General features: G+C 48.4%; 1 protein-coding gene across 2 annotated transcripts in view; it reads right to left on the bottom strand.

Moving 5' to 3' along the window:
- Nucleotides 1-1,643: 1,643 nt before the first annotated feature.
- The window catches only part of AXIN2 (axin 2), a 25,488-nt gene continuing 7,887 nt past the window's right edge, over nucleotides 1,644-19,244 (bottom strand). Inside the window, exons 3-11 of one of the 2 annotated variants that reach the window (XM_027691646.1) lie at nucleotides 18,768-18,908; nucleotides 13,310-13,412; nucleotides 11,279-11,419; nucleotides 10,593-11,089; nucleotides 10,305-10,487; nucleotides 9,802-10,020; nucleotides 9,135-9,230; nucleotides 7,538-7,705; nucleotides 1,644-3,410 (exon numbers count right to left, since the gene is read on the bottom strand). In XM_027691646.1, coding sequence (XP_027547447.1) covers nucleotides 3,284-3,410; nucleotides 7,538-7,705; nucleotides 9,135-9,230; nucleotides 9,802-10,020; nucleotides 10,305-10,487; nucleotides 10,593-11,089; nucleotides 11,279-11,419; nucleotides 13,310-13,412; nucleotides 18,768-18,908 — 1,675 coding nt within the window. In that variant the 3' untranslated portion in view covers nucleotides 1,644-3,283. The remainder of the gene's footprint in view (nucleotides 3,411-7,537; nucleotides 7,706-9,134; nucleotides 9,231-9,801; nucleotides 10,021-10,304; nucleotides 10,488-10,592; nucleotides 11,090-11,278; nucleotides 11,420-13,309; nucleotides 13,413-18,767; nucleotides 18,909-19,244) is intronic. The other variant, XM_027691647.1, reaches the window with a different exon arrangement.

The raw sequence follows: 19,244 nt of genomic DNA, 5'->3' as shown, positions 1-19,244 counted from the left end.
GCAGAACTTTCCCACGCTGCCTCTCCATTTAGCAGAGAACATGCCAGACCTGTAATCACGATCTTTATCCCGAGACAAGCTAAAAAACAAAATGTTTCTGAACCACTGAAGGTAGGTGAACATTTTCAGAGTGTCACATATTAAGGTGGTGTCTAACGAGCTCCATGTCCCACTTATAATTGAAACAGAAGAGAGTATTCACTTTTCATTCATTTTAAAAAGACTATTCAAATACCCTTTCATCTCCACTAAACAGCCTGCCATGTATTTGAAGCCATTTTATATTTTGTTTCTACAGACATCCAAAAAAACAGAGGTGAGTATTTTGGAACATTGATAGAAAGATGCAAAGGCTTGTGAGGCACTGAATGGCTTCAAGCTGCCTCAAACACATTCATCTTCCCAAGAAGAATTAGGCACAGTGTGATTCATTTTAATAGCAGAAGAAAAATAATACTACGGTGTAGTGCTAAGTTCCCAACCTTTGATGGTAGACTAAAAAAAGAGAGAGAGAAGGGAAAAAAATATCTTTCTTCCCTTATGTTGTTGAAGTCTCCCTACACCCATCCGTTATGTCCAGCTTATCAATTAAGATGAACCCCATGAACTTCAGATGGTTTTTTTAAAACAAGGCACCATCCATTTAAATGTGTAAAACTGCCTGCAGCTCCCTTGAACTGCAGGATTCAGTCCCGAGCTCTGTGTACTCGGTGTGAAGTTGAGCCCTTTGATACAAGTTTTACTGATGTTTTAAATGAAGTCTTCTCAAACACACAAAATAACCCAGATAATTTAAAACCTCATAGAAAAAAAAATAGGGTGGGGAGAGGAAAAAAAAAAAAGGGAAAAAAACCCCCCTAGTGCCATTGGTGTAGCAGAAGCAAAGGGCTGGCTCTGGTTGCCAACAGGACAGACCAAAAGCAGCTCCACAATTGCTTTCCCAGCGTTACTCGCTTGAGCCGGGGAAGGTCTGGGCGACAGCTGGGAGACAAATCCATCCCTGGTATGGGCAGCTTCCCTCAGGAACAAATTAAGCTCGTTCAGCTATAAAATAGGTTTTGTACCATAAATACAGGCGAGGGGGAAGGAGCACAGGGAGGAGCTCCCTGTGTTCATCCCGCTCAGCCGCTTCCAGCAAATCTCTCCCCAGTTCAATCTGGGCCAACCCCACCATGGGAGCCAAGGCTTTACAGAGCTCAGGATTTACAAAGCTGGGTTTACTCTTGCAGGAGATGCAGGTGGGCAGTCCTGGCTCAATCACACCTGAGGAAGGCTGTGATCATCCCCAAGACCAAAGCCCTCTGATGTGCCATGAGAAGAGCTCCAGCCTGGGGACCATCAACCTCCCTTTGGAAGTCACCCCTTGGCTCCATCAGGTGAGCTTGGCAGTGCAGTCTTAGCACTAAGGCCAGGCTAAATTTGTAGGTGAGTTACCTGTACGAGCTGTAAATTAATTAATCCTCACATTGAAGAGCAGTTCCAGCCTTGCCTCCTCCAGCTGCAACAGCTTCCCAGCAGGAACAGCCCCTGCCAAGGCAGGGAGAGGCCAGGGCAGAGCTCAGCAGCTCTTTCCAGCTACCACCATACATGAGAAAAAAACCCCCATTTTAAGGCATTAAGGGTGAAAAAAAGTCAAGACAATATTAATTTGAAAAATATAAAATTTTAATAAAGGCTACATCTCTTAATTACAATAATTATTGTACCAAGTAATTTTTTTTTTTAAATGAAACTCTTTATAATGCATAATTTACAGTATAAGTAGAACAAAATGCCATGGCAAAAGTCATGAGTACAGGACTTGTAATAAAAGGCATAAAATATATTTATACATAAACCCCTTAAACAAACAAGGGAAAGCTTGAACCCTGAATATAGGGCGACGCATGGCCTGTTACACCATGCAGGCACAGGTACTGTACTGATTAAATTTTAAAAACACTAGAGATAGTGTATTAATATTTTCACCATACATTTTCTACAATATATACAGACTTACACAAAGTAGCAATGGCAAACAGAATGCACAGATTAACTTAATCAACACAAAACCCAACTGTCGAAATGCAAGGTCTTTCTCGGGAAAGGGCCTCTCTCTCTCTCTCTCTCTCTGCCCCAAAACCCACCCCACGCACACACACGGAGCTTCATCCACATCTCCCACGGCCTCAGGTGGGTGTGAAGGCAAGGCAAAAACCAACCCAACCAAAAAACCCACCACACAGCGACTCAGAAGCTGAAAATACACCCCCGTTGTAGCTACACAGCGTTGAAATACAGGCAGTGCTAACATCGAACGGCTAAAAAAATCAGCTCTGTGGAATACACACAGGGTTTTAAACCTTTTGGTGTGCTAAACATGGGAATGGGGATGGGATGGCTCCTTCTACAGCTCTCCCAGGCTCAGGGTTTTGTTCTACCTTGCCTGGACACCAGTGACAGCAGCAAAGCAAAATCCTGGCCCCGCCGAAATCCATGGACAAAATAACAAGTTCCTGTTTGTTGTATTGCCTCTAACAGAGTTAACACTTAAGACCTTTATTTCAAATTAGAGCAGCATAGATTAAAATGCACCGGTCTCTAGATGAATGGTAGGACAGCATTTTTATTTCGGCTTTTTTATTATTATTATTATTATTTATTATTATTATTATTATTTCTTTTATCTTCACTTGGAGAAATACTGGGCCATCACGTCACTCCTTCCCTCCTCCCCCTTCAAAAAAAAAAAAAAAATCATCACGAATGCGCTCCTCGCCAAACTCCTGAATTTTAGATGGTGGGAACAATGTAAAAAAATAAAATAATCCTTCCTCCCCTCACCCCCCCTTCCCAGCCCCTCTCTTCTCCATTGTTAAAGCAGCATATCCAAAAACTGGACTTAAGGGAAAACAGACTGTTCAATAAATATCAATAAGGATTACTGTTAAGGTAAGCTATACACAGTTTCTCTTAGTCCATAGATTTCAGATCCCCAGGAAATCATATATTATGTATGGAAGTCTCTCAAACACGGTCTGCATCTCCGATAGCCAACAGTGGTCATGTTTCTAATAAATAGTCTGGGGTTTTTATCATCTCAGTACCCAACTCATGAATAATAAATGCCATTTTTTTTTCCTCTAAGGCTAATTCAGCAAAGTCTTCATAGACTTCACCTTTTTTTCTTCATTGGTTCAAAACTTTTCCTTCAGAGTTTTTTTTTTTCTTTCCTTGTCATCACTACTGTTGTGTGTCCAAAGACTTTTTCTAGCTTAACTTTTCTTAAGCAACGCAGATGCCATCAATCAATCCTTTCTACTTTCCCCAGGATCCTTCCTTCGTACATGGGCAGGATGGTTTCATCTTCCCAAATCTCTTCAAACACCGCGCCGCAGTCGAACTCGTCGCTCGCTTTTTTGAAGTAGTATCTGTGGGTAAAGAGAATTAAAACACAGTTAAAAAAAATCAAAAGGTAAAAGCAAAGGACGCTTCGCCAGTTCTTTTAACCACGACATTTCCAATTTCTCCCTCCTGGGATGTTCCTCTCCAGGAGAACCTCAGGGCTGCTCAGGTCCAGCGACACGAAAGCATCTCCAGGGCTGCAGGGATGTGATGGGACAGAGGGAGCAGGGCTGTGCTCCTCAGAGGTGACAACAGCTCCCACAGTGAGAAGATTATACACAGTGGCAGTGGATACCCCCAGCCATAAAGAAAATTAGAAAGCCCCGTGATTTCTGGTCAAATATCTTATTTAAAAAATAAATAAATAGAATTTCAAAGCCAAGCATTCTCAAGGCTCCCCTCTCTCCCCACCTTCCTTCTTTCATGTGTTTTCTTCTTTCAAAGCTCAAGCCCAACATTAAAATTAGCAACTGTTATTAAAAGGATGGATTAAAAGCAAACCATCCCCAGCTTCCTGCAACGCAGGAGCTGAAACTCTGTGGTATTCCTGTTGAAAAAAAAACATCCCGGGAGCCTCGCGTCAGGAACGACCGATTCACGTATCCCTGCTAAGTGACAGAAACTCCTGTCTTTGCTTCCCTGGCAGGCGGGAGAGCCCTGGTCCAGCCCGCGGGACGTGACACGGGGAGGTCAAGTAGCAGTGTCCTGCATTCCTGCTCTTTTGCTCCGGGTCGTTAGATCATGAAGCCAACGCTCCCGGAGACAAAAAGCACCCCCACCCCTCCTGTGTCAAACAGTAAGGACCCCTCTATTATCCTGAATTAGACCGTTCAGCTTCTTGATTAAAGGTTCCTTTTATCCCGTTTGGAGCTTTCTTCCTTCTAAGGCTGCTTAATTGCATATGCACAAATGAAGGGCTTCCATTCAGAGGGGTAGCATTTAGGGAGTCTGTCCGTCTGCCGCCGAGCACCTCCTTGGATGTGCCTGCTCCCTTGGAAAAGGGCTTTGCCATCTGATTGCCAGGGATGGAAAAAACTTCATCAGATGGATTACAAAGAAAAAAAAAATATATATAAAAAAAAAATTAACCCCTCCCCTGTAGTTCCCAGACAACTCAGGCTTGGCAGATGTTTGTCAGGGAAAAGGGGTTTGTAATTATGATTTTTTTTTAGGATGGGAAAGGAGATCAAATCAAGCTCACTTTTACTACTAAAGCTGAAAGAACCACAGCAGGGTCTTGGAATTTGATTTTTTCATTTAGTGACTGTTCTATTATGTATGTTTATTAGTCACATCAGCCTGCAAATCTCTATTTTCAGAGTGGATTAAAATTATTTTGGTAGATGGATAAAAGATCCCTCTTTTTAGTTAAAGAGATGAAACCATCTCCATTTAGTCCAGGTATGGTTAGGATTTATTTTTGTAGAGTCATTCAAAGCTGAATTGACACATGTTGCATCTTTAATGGGTCAGCAAGGAAAAAAAATCATATTATTTAAGTCCTTCAGAGCCTGCACTCATGGAAGTCAATGGCCCAACTCCCAACTTCCATGCCACAGGTCAAGGCCACAATTCCCCAGGACAGCAGCCTTGAAATCATCCCAAAAAAACCCAAGCAAAGTTTGAATGAATTACAAAGAACTTGCCCTTCCCTCTCCCCTGTCCAGATAACAGCCACTCTTCCCAAGAACTTCCTCCCCAAGCCCAAGCCCTGGCTGTGTTTACAAAACTTTTATTTGAGAAAAAAACACTACGACCTTTTACATAATTACAACCTTATTTCGCAGAGAAACAGGGGGGAAAAAGAAGAAAAGGAGGAGGCAAAGCAGAAAAAAAAAAAGAAATCCACCCCCACAGACATCTTCAAACAAGTCACTCTGCTCTTATTTGCTCAGAAACGGGCTTTCCATTGAAACATATTTTATGTGGCAAGCTTTGCTCCTTTTTTTTTTATTTTTTTTTTTAATTTTTTTAATTTTATTTTATTTTTTTGGGGACATCTGGCACCAATCGAGGCGAGCAGGCCCGGCCTTACAGCTCAAGTTTTGAACCGCTGCCATCTTCGGATTTACCCGACACCACCCACTTTTTTTTTTTTTTTCTGGTGCGTGTGTATGTTTGTTTTTTGTTAACGCCATCGGTATTAAATCACTGCTTAATTCCTTCTTCTTCTATTTTTTTTAAATTTTTTTTTTGGGGGGGGGGGAGGGAGGTGGATGGAAAGCCAGGCGGGCCCTTTCCCGGCGGCTGCCCCACGGCAGGGCTCTGGCATCGCGGGAGCCCGAGGTACCCGCCTCGCAAACTGATCCAATCAATAAAGAATTTGGGAGAGAGCGGAGCGTTTTTCTGCGTGTCTTTGTGCATTAAATGAAAGGCAACGGCTTCAAAGACATGCTTATTAAATGTGCCTTAAAAAGAAATCAATGCCAGATGTGACCAAAGCGGCCTAGTTAGTGCCTCCCCGTAACACACACGCTACTCCGGGCACTGCGGACCTCTCCCCTGAAGGTCACCCGCAGTTTCACTCAAAGTCCAGCCAAAAGTCAAAGCTTAGATCAAAATGATTCCCTGGAGGTACACACATTTGTGTAATTAGTTTCACCTTGTGTCTGTGCAAGATAAAATACTGGGCACGTACCCAAGTTCCTTTTTATAAATTTCTGTATTGTCTTTACCCAGGTGTAAAGGGGTGAGATCTAAGCAAAACGTTGTTTCATCCTTGTCAGTCACTTAAAAACATTTTCTAAAGTAATTACAGTCTGACAAGGCAAAAATAATTGCACCTAGAGGGGCTTTTGGGCCACGGAGGTTTTAGTAGCCTAGTCCTGCACTCGGGCATCACATAAAAAATGTCACAGAAAACAAACAAACATTTAAAAAAATTATTTTTTTAGGAGGGGGGTGGGACTTCACAGCCACTGGAGCTGGCAGAGCAGTGGTGAGGTCAGGGAAATTGGTCTGGCAAATGGGGCATGAGGAGGAGAAGGTGTGGGAGGCTTTAGGGGCTGGAAAATGGGACAAGGGTGCCAAGAAGCCCAGGCACCTCTCCTGGAGGGTGTCCAGGGTGGGTGGACTTGCAGGTTGGTGCCATCTGATGGCAGCTGGGTGGGCTGCAAAGATGGTTTTTGGGGAAGGATTGGCTGTATTTCAGCCTCACTGTGCAACAGCCATAGACAGACCCCAACTTAGCACCCCCACAGCCTGAGAGTGTCTGTGGGTCACCGACCTCTGAGCTGCACAGGTGGACTTCCCAAAGTTAGAGAGGCCAGTGATGGGGCAACAAGCTGGGAATTCCTCAAACTAGACCCAAATGACCATTTGGAGGTTAAATGAGAGGCTGCCAGTTTCAAGGTTAAGACACCCAGTTCTCTGAAGCACCACCAATTTCAGTGCAAATTCAAAAAAATAGTTGGAATGTCCCTCCCTCTTCTGCTCATCCTGTAGAAGTGGCCAACAGAGGATCCCAAGAGAAGATCCACTGGGAAATGGCAGCAAAAAGAGCCAATGTGAAGCTCCTGCCATGAAAACTATAAGAGCAGAGGAAGTAGGAAACTGGTTTAACTGGGAGCTGTGCCCTGGAAACCAGACCAGCAGGGTTTGTTGGAATTTCTGAGGAGGATCTGGGTATTGCTGGTGGAGCTTTCTCTGCAGGGCAGAGGTTTTTTTTCCCCTAACAGAGTGAGGGAGCTCCACCTCAGCTCTATGTCCCTCAGCTGGACCATCCCAGCCTGTCACTGACCCCACTACAGCCACACCATTGCAAAGAAATAATGAAAAATGAAACCATTAAATGAGACCAGCACCAAGATGAATGCTGACCCCAGTCTGAAAATTGAATCCCACTGCTCCAATGCCTTTGCCACAAGACCATCCCAGATTTCCCTGATATTCCAGCTTTTTGGAGAAGGGCTGGAGCACAGATCCTAATGCAACTGGGGAGGAGGCTGGAGAGGCGGCCCTGCAGCTGAGCTGTGGCTCAGGGCACCTCTTCCATCTCCAAGTTGCTCCTGGTTTGAATGGGAAGAGAGTAAGATGATCTACAGCCCCTGAAAATTGAGGCCAACATGTCACTGCAGGTAGCCCAGCAAAAGTTCTGCTAATTCTTTTGACTTGGTAAAGCGCACTGAAGAAAAAACAATTCACAGATTCTTACCTGTAATTTCCCTTTTTGCTCAGCTGTTCTTTAAAGTGCCCAAGTGTCAGGCTCTGGGCCTTTAACATCCTCCTGTAGGGAATTTCTTCTCCGCAAAAAAAATAGGTGACAACCAACTCACTGGACTGAGAGGTGTGAACAACTGGCAGTTTCTTTGGCTCTTTGTGACTGAAAAACAGAAAACACACACAAAACCCTCTATTTTTCCATTTGAGAACAGGCTGTTTCACCACACTCAAACCAGCAGTGCTCCTGTCACACAGAACACTGTCAGAAATACCCCTGGGTGTGACCCAAAAATCAGATATTCCTGTACTGGCTGGGAATTTGCTGGGTTGTGTTTGCACAGCCCTTTGCTGGGCTCCCACAGCAGCTCCTGGTGGGAATCACAGAATGGTGTGGGTTGGAAGGGATCTTAAAGCTGATCTTATTCCATCCCCCTGCCATGGGCAGGGACACCTTCCACTATCCCAGATTGCTCCAAGCCCCGTCCAACTTGGCCTTGGACACTTCCAGGGATGGGGCAGCCACAGCTTCTCTGTGACAGGGCTTCCCCACCCTCACAGGGAAGAGTTTCTCTGCAATATCTAACCTGGATCCACCCTCCTTCAGCTTGAAGCCATTCCCCTTTGGAATCATGACATCACCATCTCACGGATGGGTGAACCCAGGGATGGAGGTTGGTTGGATGCCTCCTGGAAGCATCAGAGCAGGAGCACAGGCCAGGTGAGCAGGTGCAGGGCTTACCACAGGCTCACTGTACCTGGAGAGCCCCAGGATTGCACACCTTGGGTTTTGAAAGGCTCGTTTCATCTGCCTTCAAACAAAGCATCAGCCAAATTTTCTCCTCGTGCACAAACCCACCTGCAACCACCAGCTCACAAAACAAACCCACCGCCAGATGCTTCACCTGAAGCACCCAGGTAATCTTATTTTTCCCAGTGAGGATAAAATTAACTGGATTTTGCCATTTGGACCCAAGAAACCCTTCTTAAAGAATAATTAAAACAACATTACCCAGCAAAATGGCAACGCTCTAGTGAATACCATGCAGCCAAATCTACAACTGCTTCTGAGGCAATGTACACTTGGCATGTCAAAAGGTCACAAAGTGTTAGTCCGCAGTAATTTAGTCTTCCTAATTTGTTCTAAGTCTTTGTAGAGTGGCTTCAGAAAAAAAGCTGCTAGCAAAGACAGCTGGTGGACTTAAGGTCAACCAATTAAAAATGAAAGGCTCTAGTCAGGTGGCTCAGTCTGGACTTCAAACATTACTCATTGCTTAAGATGAAGAGGGTAAGAAAGAAAACTTTAATTATTTAGGCCATTTTAGACCTCTCTGTAGCAGATTTCTTGTTAAAAGAACCATCCTGTAATTAGACTAATCCAATCTTTGTCCACTTTACAGGAATGCAAGTTAAAAAGAGCCAGAGACAAGATTTGAAAATGTTTTGTTCTTTCTCTAAGAAGAATGTTTGAAAGGCGAAATTTCAGATATAAGAATTTCCTCTCTTTTCAAAGCGCAATCCATTTAATGAAAATATAATTATGAGGGATATATACTTATTTCCCAATGCTTTTCTGCACGTGCAATACTCACTCTTCTGTCGTTAGACTTGCATTGCAGAAAGGGGTGCTTCCCCCCTGAATGGCAGCGGAGTGGTTTCGGTCCCTCTGCTGATTTGAGGTTGAACATCTGAAGTGGAGGGAAGGGGAGGGCAAGTGGGGAAGAAGAGGAGGGGAAAAAAAAAAGAAAAAAGGGAAAAAACAACTTTAAAAAAAATAAAATTGTTGAAATACAATCTTCTTAATTGAAGTCTCCTGTGGGTCGTTAAGTTCGCTCTTTGTATCAAGCCTCACATGTTGTAAACAATCAAAGGAAGAATTAAAAATGCTGTGGGCTAATTTATCCTTCCATACCCAAATGAACGATAACCAGTCCAATTCCCCACTTGGTATGTAGCTGGAGCCTGTCCCAGAGGAAAAACGGGCAAATTACAGCCATCAAAAGAGTGGAAGTAATAGTCTCGGATCTGAACTATTTGTGCCGGTGCAGGGTGGGGTTGGAACAAGGAGGCTCATCCTCCGGGCTCGGCCAAGCCGTGCCGTCACACACCCCCACGGCCTGGCCCCATGGCCGACTCCCAGCCTGGATGGGAAGGACACCATCCGTGCCCACCCTCCCAACCAGCACCCGGCAAACCTCCCCCTGCTCCCCAGACCCCACGAGACGACGGGACCGGGACCGTCCCTCCCGGGGCCCTCACCGTTGTTTCTGCGGCTTGGAGACCTCGGCGAGGCGGCGACACGCTTCCTCCAGCTGGGCCAGGGTGTTGGGCGGGGTGAGCGGGGGCATGGCGGGGTCCTGCACGAAGGGGTGGGCGGGCTGTGCCCCACGCGGGTGGCTGCCGGTCCCCCACGGGTGGTGGCGGCCGGGGGCCCCCTTGGCGCAGTCGGAGCTGTAGGCCTTCTTTGTGCTTTGTGTGCTTGGGGAGGGGAAAAAGTCGGGTTAGAAAAGCTGGAAAATATGACTTTAATAGCAGCTCCTATTCTGCTCGCTCCCTCTCAAAAGTCTGTCATAACATGAAAGGAGGTTTATTGCCAAAAACATGACATTTTTGTGGTTTTTCTGGTTCTGCGGAACAGCTTTTATATTAAACCGGAGGAGCAAAGAGTCTCATTTGTTTTTAGCGATTGTAAAAATAGACAGCCCATGTAATATATAAATATTTACCGGGAGCGATATTGCTGTAGACAGCTGCGTATTTACCTATGGGGCTTGTGCTTATTTTGTCTCTCGCTCTCCAGCATCCACTGCCAGACGTTCTGTGCCCGGTCTGCTTCACCCCCGGGGAGCTGCACCCCAGCAGGGCCAGGCAGCCCCCCGTCCCCGGCCGGCGGGGCCACACTCTCCACTCCTCGTCCCGTTCTCTTCAGCAGCGTCCCCGTCCTGCTGGTGGCAAAAAGGGACACAAGCCCACCGTTAGCCCCTGTCCCCCATCAGTGACGGGTCGTGGTTTGGGGCAGGTGCAATGGGGGACAGATGCTGGTGACTTACCCGAAGGGCTCCAGCGGAGGGAGAGGGGGGTCTGTGTTTTTGGGGTGGCCCTTGCACTTGGGGTAGCAGTAGTAGTCGCCGCTCGCCGAGCAGCAGCACTGCACCCGCTGCGCCGCCTCGGCCTCGATCTGCTCCTTCATCTTGGGCACGGTGTGGTGGTGGATGTAGTGGTGGTGGACGTGCTTGGTGGTCTGCTTGGTGATGAAGCCCTTGCCCACCACGGCGCAGGCGGCCAGCGAGGCCGCGCCGGGCGGCAGCTTGCCCGTGGGCAGGCGGTCGGGGGAGCGGGCGCGGGGGCTGTGCCGGCCCATGCCGGGCGATTGGCAGCCGGGGGTCTTCAGCACGCGGGAGAGGTGCTCGTCCAGGATGGCCTGGGGGTCCTCCTCGTAGCTGCCCGAGGGCAGGAGCGAGAGCGGGTGCTGGGGGTGCTGGGGGTTCACCATCTCCCGACTGCTCTGCAGGCTGGCAGGGAGCTCGGAGCCCTCCTTCTCCTCGTCCTGCCAGACAAGTGATGGCAGTGAATGAATGGAAGGGGACGAGGAGCTGGTGGGGCATGTGCCGGGATGTGCCCCCCACCAGCTATGAACCGCATCGCGATCCCAACGCCTTCCTCCCAACCCCCTCCCGCCCCCAGCCAGGTGGCACGTGGAGCTCTGCCCAGCCCCGAGAAAGGCTAATCCTCCTACCTCCTTGATCTGCTGCAGCCTCTCCTCCAGACAGTCCATGGTTTCCTGCTCCTGCTTCAGCTTCTCCAGCCGGGAAATGAGCTCGGCGGCGAAGGCAGCTGGCTCCACCGGGGTCATCTCCTTGGGAAGACGGTGGGTCCTCTACAAGGAGCGGGGACAGAAGGCACAAGGCATGTTTAGCGGGCAGCGCGGGGCGCGGGCGCTTTGCCGCGGCGGCATCGCCGGCCCCGCTACGCTTGTTGTGTCTCCATGTTTGGATGAAAAGACGACCGCAACTAGGCATGGTCTGCTCTGGATTTTTATGAGCTAGTGCTGTGGCCTCATGGAGTGACATCCTCCCCACCAGCGTTTGCCTTCGGCAGGAGCAGTTGGTCGCACTCTGAGGAACCCCGCTTGTTCTCTCTGTAGTACAACCAGCCCATCAGTAGCTACTCTGAAGTAGAAAATCTTCAAAGACTGTTGTCAAACATCAAAAAAAAAAAAAAAAAAAAAAAAAAAAAGTTGTAAAAAAAAAAAAAAAAAAAAAAAAAAAAAAAAAACCTCTGAGGTGGGAGGGAGAGACTTTAACTAAAGGAATAAAGTGAGTATAAACAGAAAGGAGTTGGAAATTAAAAAAAATAAGATGGGGGAGAAAAAAAGGGAAAGGAGAAAAAAAAAAAGGGAAAAAAAAAAAAAAGAAGTCAAACGGTTGCAGATCAGAGAAGTGCTGGTAATTTATTTCCTGGCTACACACTGGGCACCTTTGAGGTAGTGTTGTCTCAACAGTGTCCTAGATCTCTTCCCCCCCCCCTCCATCTCTTTGTACAGAAAATGAAGAAAGCTGCTGCAGGCTAGCGGTGCTACACTGCTGAGCTTGGCTGCCTCAAGCAGATCTATCAAGGGAAAAAGGGAACATCTCCAAATCAAGTGCAGAATATAAAAAGGCAAAACGCGAATTTCTGCCAAAAGAAGCAAACATGGCAGGAAAAGGGGAGGGAAAAAAAAAAAAGAGGAAAAAGAAACCACCCACTCGACTCTGCCCTCCCTCCTGCCATCCCCACGCACCCCACTCCTCGCCCCCACTCTCCCTCTTTTCCCCCTCCCAAAAGCAGAAAGCTGAACTGCCAACTCTTTCACATACTACCCACCAGATGAGGTGGGGCCTCTCTCCGGCAACCACTTAGCTCCAGAAATGATGTGAGGGTAGAAAAAGGCCACTCTGCTGGAAATTGTCACTCTTACACAAGCTGGCTCTATTCAGTCCCTGATCAAAGCACTGCCTTACAGAGAAAGTCGATTTGCACGCCCTGGGACAAAATAATCTAATTTACAAGCTCAGGCTATAGAACTTTCTTTAGGAAGGAAGGGGAAAAAAAATACCAAAAAGAAAAACCACATAAACCAACCCCCCCCCAACAGAAATATCATCTATGACTTCTTGCTGCTTAAGACAGCAGAAAGAGGAATTTTAGCATATTAATCTCAAGACAAGATAAGTTTATACTTGTCTGTGTAAACAGTTTATTCACTGCAGGAATCGGGAGTCTGCGAGGCAACTGAATTAGCAAGTCAGCGAGTTAATTTTCAAGAGCAGAGCAACACCACACATCAGATCCCCTCAAAGCCAGGCACGGATCTGCTGCCAGTATCTGTTTTGGGAGATCCTGCTCCCCACCAGCTCTTGGTGGCCACCATCAATGCACACGGGGACAAGCCCTGCTCTGCTCAGCACTGCGGAGGTGTCGGGGTGATGGCCAGAGCCAAGGCCCTCACTAGACCCAACCAAGGCATCTCCACTTGGATTTAGACCAGAAGGACAAATTCAGAGCCTTAATTAGCACCTGGTTTCAGGGAAGGACCAAGATGTGACTGTACACAAGCAGGTTTTTGGAACGATGCTGAGAGCACATGGCTCCTGCCCAACACTTTGCAGCATCTCTGCTCTGGCATCACCTTGGGATGGAAATGCTCCCTTCCCTCCACATATGCGTGGTCCCAACCCCAGCATTTCCCACGGCCCACCCAGAACCTGCAGTTCCCACCTGAACTCACCGGAAAATGAGGTAGAGAAACTTGACCGTTGGCCTTGACGCTCCGATGCATTTCCCGCTGGAGCTGCTTCTTGCTCCCAATTCTGTACGGGGGGATCCCATCTCTGCACACGGAAGAGAGGCCACCATCAGCTAGGGCTGTCCCCATGCTCTAACTGAGACACCTCTCCATCCCCCCTGGAACCACCTAGCCACGCTGCAGGCCCTCTTTCCCAGAGATGCTGAGCCCTCTGGATGTCACCTGAAGCCTCAAATATCTGGCGGTGTGGGAAGTGCCTGTGTCACCATTACATGGATGTGCAGTAATTAAGCAAAAGCTCAAAAGCTGAAGGCAACTCCACATGGGAAGACGCCCAAAGATCCCATCAGCTTCACTTCCAAGGTATCTTACAGGATGGCCCTTCCAACGCCAGCCTTCTGCTTCTGACCTTTGTTGCCTTTTCCCCACCAAATTACACTCTAGGACCACAGTGTCCCTCAAGCTCTGAAACAGCCCACAGAGTGTTGGCACCGTGGAAACAAGAAGGAAGAGGATGGGGATGGACGGCCACCCAAAGGCTGCTCCCCATCTCTACCCCTACTTAAGATCCAGGATGTTTCTCCTGCCCTGAGGTTGGCCGGCACAGGACACCTCAAGGCATGAGCACGGACCCTCTGGGCAGGACGCTGCTCCCTTCAGCCACCACTGCTCCTGGCCAGGAAACCACAAGGAGAGAGACCAGGCAAGGAGCTCCAGAGGGAACAGCCCCCTGCACACCCTGCTCCAGGCACCGTGGGGCATCTTCACCCGGCCACACAAAAAATTACCCCAGTTGGGATTAAAGGACCTTCCAGAGACAGCGGGGCCAGCCCGAAGAGCATGCCTGGAGATCCTGAATGTCTAATTCCACCCCTTCCCTCAGACTGGCTGAATAACCTTGATCTCCGGTCCCAGCCCTTTCATCCACCTGCCCCCACACCTGACTCATCTCCTGAGCACAGAAAATAGCTCCTGCCTGAGGAGGAGCCGTGGCAGCCCAGCAGACAGCGGCGGCCCCACGCTGCTGCCACAGGAGCCAACGTGGCACAGCGACCCTGCGTGTCCCCTCCTGTGGCCACAGGGGTGGTGGGCACACGCCGACACACAGCCGGAGACAAGAAGTGTTCCCAGAGAACACCACGTCCCTTCTCTTGAGGAGGAGGAGGATCAGATCACTCCCAAGTTTGAGGCGCGCTACGGCAGAGCTTTGTGAAGATCTTGGCCAAAAAGCATCCAGTTGCCATTAAATTGTTTTTAATGAGCAGGATTAAGCTGCGAAGCCTGGAGTGAAGGATCAGAACAATTTCATTTTAATAGACTTGGAAAAACTTTTGTAAGAAAAACGAGCATGCTGGGACCACAGAAGAGGCCCTTGATGCCACAAGATGAACATCAGCCTCCTCTGGACACGGTTTATGAGTGCATGTGACATGGCAAGTGAAAGGAGCTGACTGTCCTCATGTCCCCACTGCACAATATGGGGCTCTGAGGCCTTTCTGGGGGAGCAGCCCAGCACACAAAGGCCAACACAGCCAGCCATAGCCACCAACCACAGCCGGTGGTGGCCACCAAGGACCTCTCCACGCTCTCCATGAAGGCCACCAAGCATTTCTGCTCCACAAACCCACGGGGCAACAGTTCTTGGGGCACGTGACATGCCTTAGCTTTGGGGGAGGATGGGGGAAAAGCAATTCTAAGGTGAAAAGCAAACAACCTCTACCTTCAGAGATGCCTTTGTTAACTGAGGCTTACCAAGACAAGGGTCTCCTAGGGAAGACCTTCAATATAGGGAATACCCAGTAAAACAGGTATTTTAAAAGTAAGTAAAAATGCCACCATGAGCATGTCACATGCACATGAACAAATGGGATTAATCCCACTAACACACATGGAAGAGGAGGTGTCCTCTATCCATGGCAGTCCAAGAGGCCAGTTGGGAGGAACAGGGAAGCAGCTGAAGGCCTGTGTGTCCACCACAGGGCACCCAAGGACATGACCAGGGACAACAGGGAGTCCTGCAGCCCTCCTGCACTGCCCACCTCCCTCCAGGTCTGCAAGGACAAGATGCTGTCCCCAACCCCCTCTGCTGTGGCCACCAAGCTGGGAGCACATCTCCTTGTGGGGTATCCCCAAGCTCCCAGCTCCAGGAGGACATCTCTGCCCAAAGGGACAGTCCTGGGACAGGCTATGGGGCAGGAGCAGGGACTTGTGATATTTCCAGGCAGGGTGGCTTGTAAAGGAGGAGGAAAAGCAACACTGACCCAACAGCACAGCTCCTCTACTTGAGATTCACCCTCGTTCAGGCTGATACAAAAACTGCTCCTTCCCCCTAAAATTCCTCTGGTTGCACCAGAGAGCCCCACATCAAACCTCCTGCTCCCTGCTTCCACAGCCCTGCCTTGGCAGAAGAGTTCTGCAACTTGTAGCAACGTGCAGAATTTAAAAAACCCAGAGGTATTTCTCTGAAATGGGAAGGCGGTGGAGCAGCTTGGGAAAGTCAGCCTGGGGAATGGGGAGGGACTTCAGCAGCCACTTTGTTTTCACAGAAAATGGGGAAAATGGGCAAGGCCAGGGTCAAAGGGATGACATACGAGTGATCCCTGACTGCAGGAGGGTCAAATGGATGGAGCTGGAGTCAGGATCAGCCCAGCAGGAGATATGGGGGACAGGGGGAATCCTGATGCTGCAGTAGATCCCCCCAACCACAAGAAAGCACCTCTGAAAAGAAAGAGCTGAGCTTGACCAGAGGGTTCAGAGCAGGACAAGGGTTAACTAACCCCAGCTCTCCAGGTGCCACCTCTCCCCCTGCTCCAACAGCCAGCATTTGCACTCACTTCCTTGGCTACTAAAAGCTGTGGCTGAAGAGCTACAGAGTTGAGGCACTAAATAGTAGAGTTTAATTATAAACAGTTCAGCTAACCAGGCTGGGGCTAAGCCAATCTGTTTCTGGGGGAAACACTAGTTTGAAGTCTTCTACCCAGTCAGCTGCCATTTAAGCTGAGCCAATTATCTTAGCCTTTTGACTCAGATGTGCCTGACCTAACCTGAATGTAGTTTTACTGCTGCTTTGAAATATCAGACTCATGCGCATATGCATTCACTCCCATCTTCATTTGGCAACGGCTCTGAAACAAGCCTCTGATCTTGCCAACATCAAAAGCCTGGTTTGTAAGATAAGGTAATATTTGAAGTTTGCTCAGCAGCATTCCCCTGTGTCCAAAGTAAATCCATAAATAAGATATAAGCAAATAAAAAAAAAAAAAATCCCCTTTCCTCCACCCCCCACCCCCCAAATCAAGAAATGGAAATATAAATTTGCATGATGCTTTGTGGCTATTACAAAATATATATAGGGACAGACTGATCCCTGGCATCTGGAATAAAATAAAAAAGGCAGATTATGCATTATTTGGAGATTTCTCCCAATTCCGGTGCAGTTCAGATTTAGATTTATTAAAAAAAAAAAAACCCAAACTCAGTTTATTGCCATGTCTGACAGACTTTTCCAGAACAAGTTTTTCCTCTTCAGTTGATACCAATATAAGCCAAAAGAAGTAATTTGCATTCACACTGATGGAACAGAATAAACTCAGTTACAAGGGGGTAGCACCTGGGCTCACCCGGGGGGGGTTTGTACCCCCAACACACCCCCAGCATCTCCAGCATCCAGCAGAGCCGTGTGCCAGGAGAGCCTGTGAATCCCAACTGCTCCCCTGCAACCTTGGCATCAGCAAAGGAAGTTTTACATCAGCCTTAACTTTAAGCCCAGCCTCCAAACCTGCCAGTTCACCTCTCCCACCTCCAAGAGAACCACCCAACACCCCGGCGTGCTCCTGGCTCCACGGACGGGAGCGTGGCTGGGGGGGGGAGAGTGCCGGTTCTGCAGCAGGAAATATTCCTTTCTGCCACCTCCCCAGGCCTCCCGCCGCCCCCCAACCTGGAGCTGCGGGCAGTTTAATCAGCCAAGCTTCCCCAAACTCTCACAGCCTGCGCGGGCCATTGTTACGGCAGGAAAAAACAGGCAGCTCCTTTCAGGCGCTGCTTTATGGGGAGCTCCTATTCACTTGTTCAAGCAAATTTCAAAGCGGGCTGCTGCCCTCTCATCCCCGCTAAGCTCCCCTGGACTAACAATGGGCTGAAAGCGATTCAGTTAAGCCTTTCATCCACCATGCACTTTATTTCTCACTCAGTGCTCTCATCTGTATAAGGCCTACAATTGGCATTGCTGTGAAGAGAGGGTATAATCCTAGCCCTGTGAATCCCAAGTGACCCTACACTGGTCCAGAAATGACTAACCCAATGAATGCTCTGTTGACACATGATCACATACAACCAGAGCCAGTAAGAAGAAATAAAGAAGTCACCCTATGATTCAGCTCTTTTATTTAATGCCAATATTGTTCAATAGGGGAATCTGGTGGGACAACAAACTATTTTTTTCCGTAATATCAGTTCAAAACACACATGTGCATTTAAGGAAAAAAAAAAGAAGCTTTTGTTTATGCATCAAGGATTTTTGGTAAATCCTGTTTTCCGTTGTGTATCATCACACATGTTGACTTTAAAAACCCAGCATGCAAGCCTCTCCAAGGAGTACACAGGGACCACTGGACATGTCTGACAGAGACATTGGATAAGTTTCAAGATTAAGACCAGGAATGCAGCACTCTGCTCACAGGTGGGCTTTTCTGGAGCACTAGTTTAAGTGAAGATCATGAAATGCAAACAGCAACATCTGCCTTCTCCTCAGCTGAAGAAAATGGTCCTTAAGAGCACTAAGTGAGCCTCACTGTCTCCTTTACAGACACAAAAGCACCATTTCTCTCCCGCTGGGGAAAGCAAACTGACAGTCAAACCCCTTGCTCCCAGTTGCACACTTCTCAGCAACCAGGAGAAGCCAAATCCTGCAACTCCTGGGCTCAGCCACAGCATCATCTCTTCTCCCTGTGCTCCTGAAACACCCAGACCTGATCCATGCAGCTCCACTCAAACAGCTCTTTGAAGACTGCCCCAGCCACACTAAACGAGCAGCTATTTGCCCCTTCAGGTCACTGGCCCTATTAATGCACCTTCTGACATTAATGACAAACGTTAATTACAGAAAGTACTTCCTACAGGAAGTAATCTCCTTCTCTTTGATGACTGATAACTAGTTAAGGAAGCCTGGCCTTAAGACAAAGGCTCAGGCAGATGCACTCCTCGGGTTAGTCACCATCAATGAGGGCAAAACATGTTTGCTCAGCTGCAGTTGCAAAATGGCAATAGAGGGATCCATTATTTCACTGCATCCGATACCTGCGGCGACGGGATGAGGAGAGAGGCTGCCGTGCCCTGCACACACCTCCAGGAGCAGGAGTGGGGTGATGACCCCAGACCCATCACTCCCCTAAGCCCCACAGTGCATCAGCACACCCCAAAAGGACCAGTAGCAGGTACTTACACGCTGCTGTCCGTCATCGACATGGAGTCGTCCGTCAGGGCATCACTGGAGATCTCGCTGTCGTTCGCGCTGGTCGCTGGGGCAAAGACATAGCCAGAGTTCACGTGGTATGGGTTAACAGGATCGTTCCTCTTGAAGGACCTAGGGACAAGCAGAACAGGAATTGAGTTACCAGCCAGTCTCAGGCTTCATGGAAGCACCCTCCTCGTGGGAACCACGTTCACTGCCTGCTCAACCTCTTCAGAGCGAACCAACCATCCAACTTCTCAGGGCAGCAGCAACCAGGACACCCTCTGTCCAAACCAGGATGCCGTCTGTCCAAACCAGGACACTCTCTGTCCAAACCAGGATGCCCTCTGTCCAAACCAGGATGCCCTCTGTCCAAACCAGGATGCCCTCTGTCCAAACCAGGATGCCCTCTGTCCAAACCAGGACACCCTCTGTCCAAACCAGGACACTCTCTGTCCAAACCAGGAC

This window comes from Neopelma chrysocephalum, unplaced genomic scaffold (genome assembly GCF_003984885.1).
Source record: "Neopelma chrysocephalum unplaced genomic scaffold, ASM398488v2 Primary Assembly neopelma1_84, whole genome shotgun sequence".
Taxonomy (NCBI): domain Eukaryota; kingdom Metazoa; phylum Chordata; class Aves; order Passeriformes; family Pipridae; genus Neopelma; species Neopelma chrysocephalum.
This window is presented reverse-complemented; position numbering and strand designations above follow the sequence as displayed.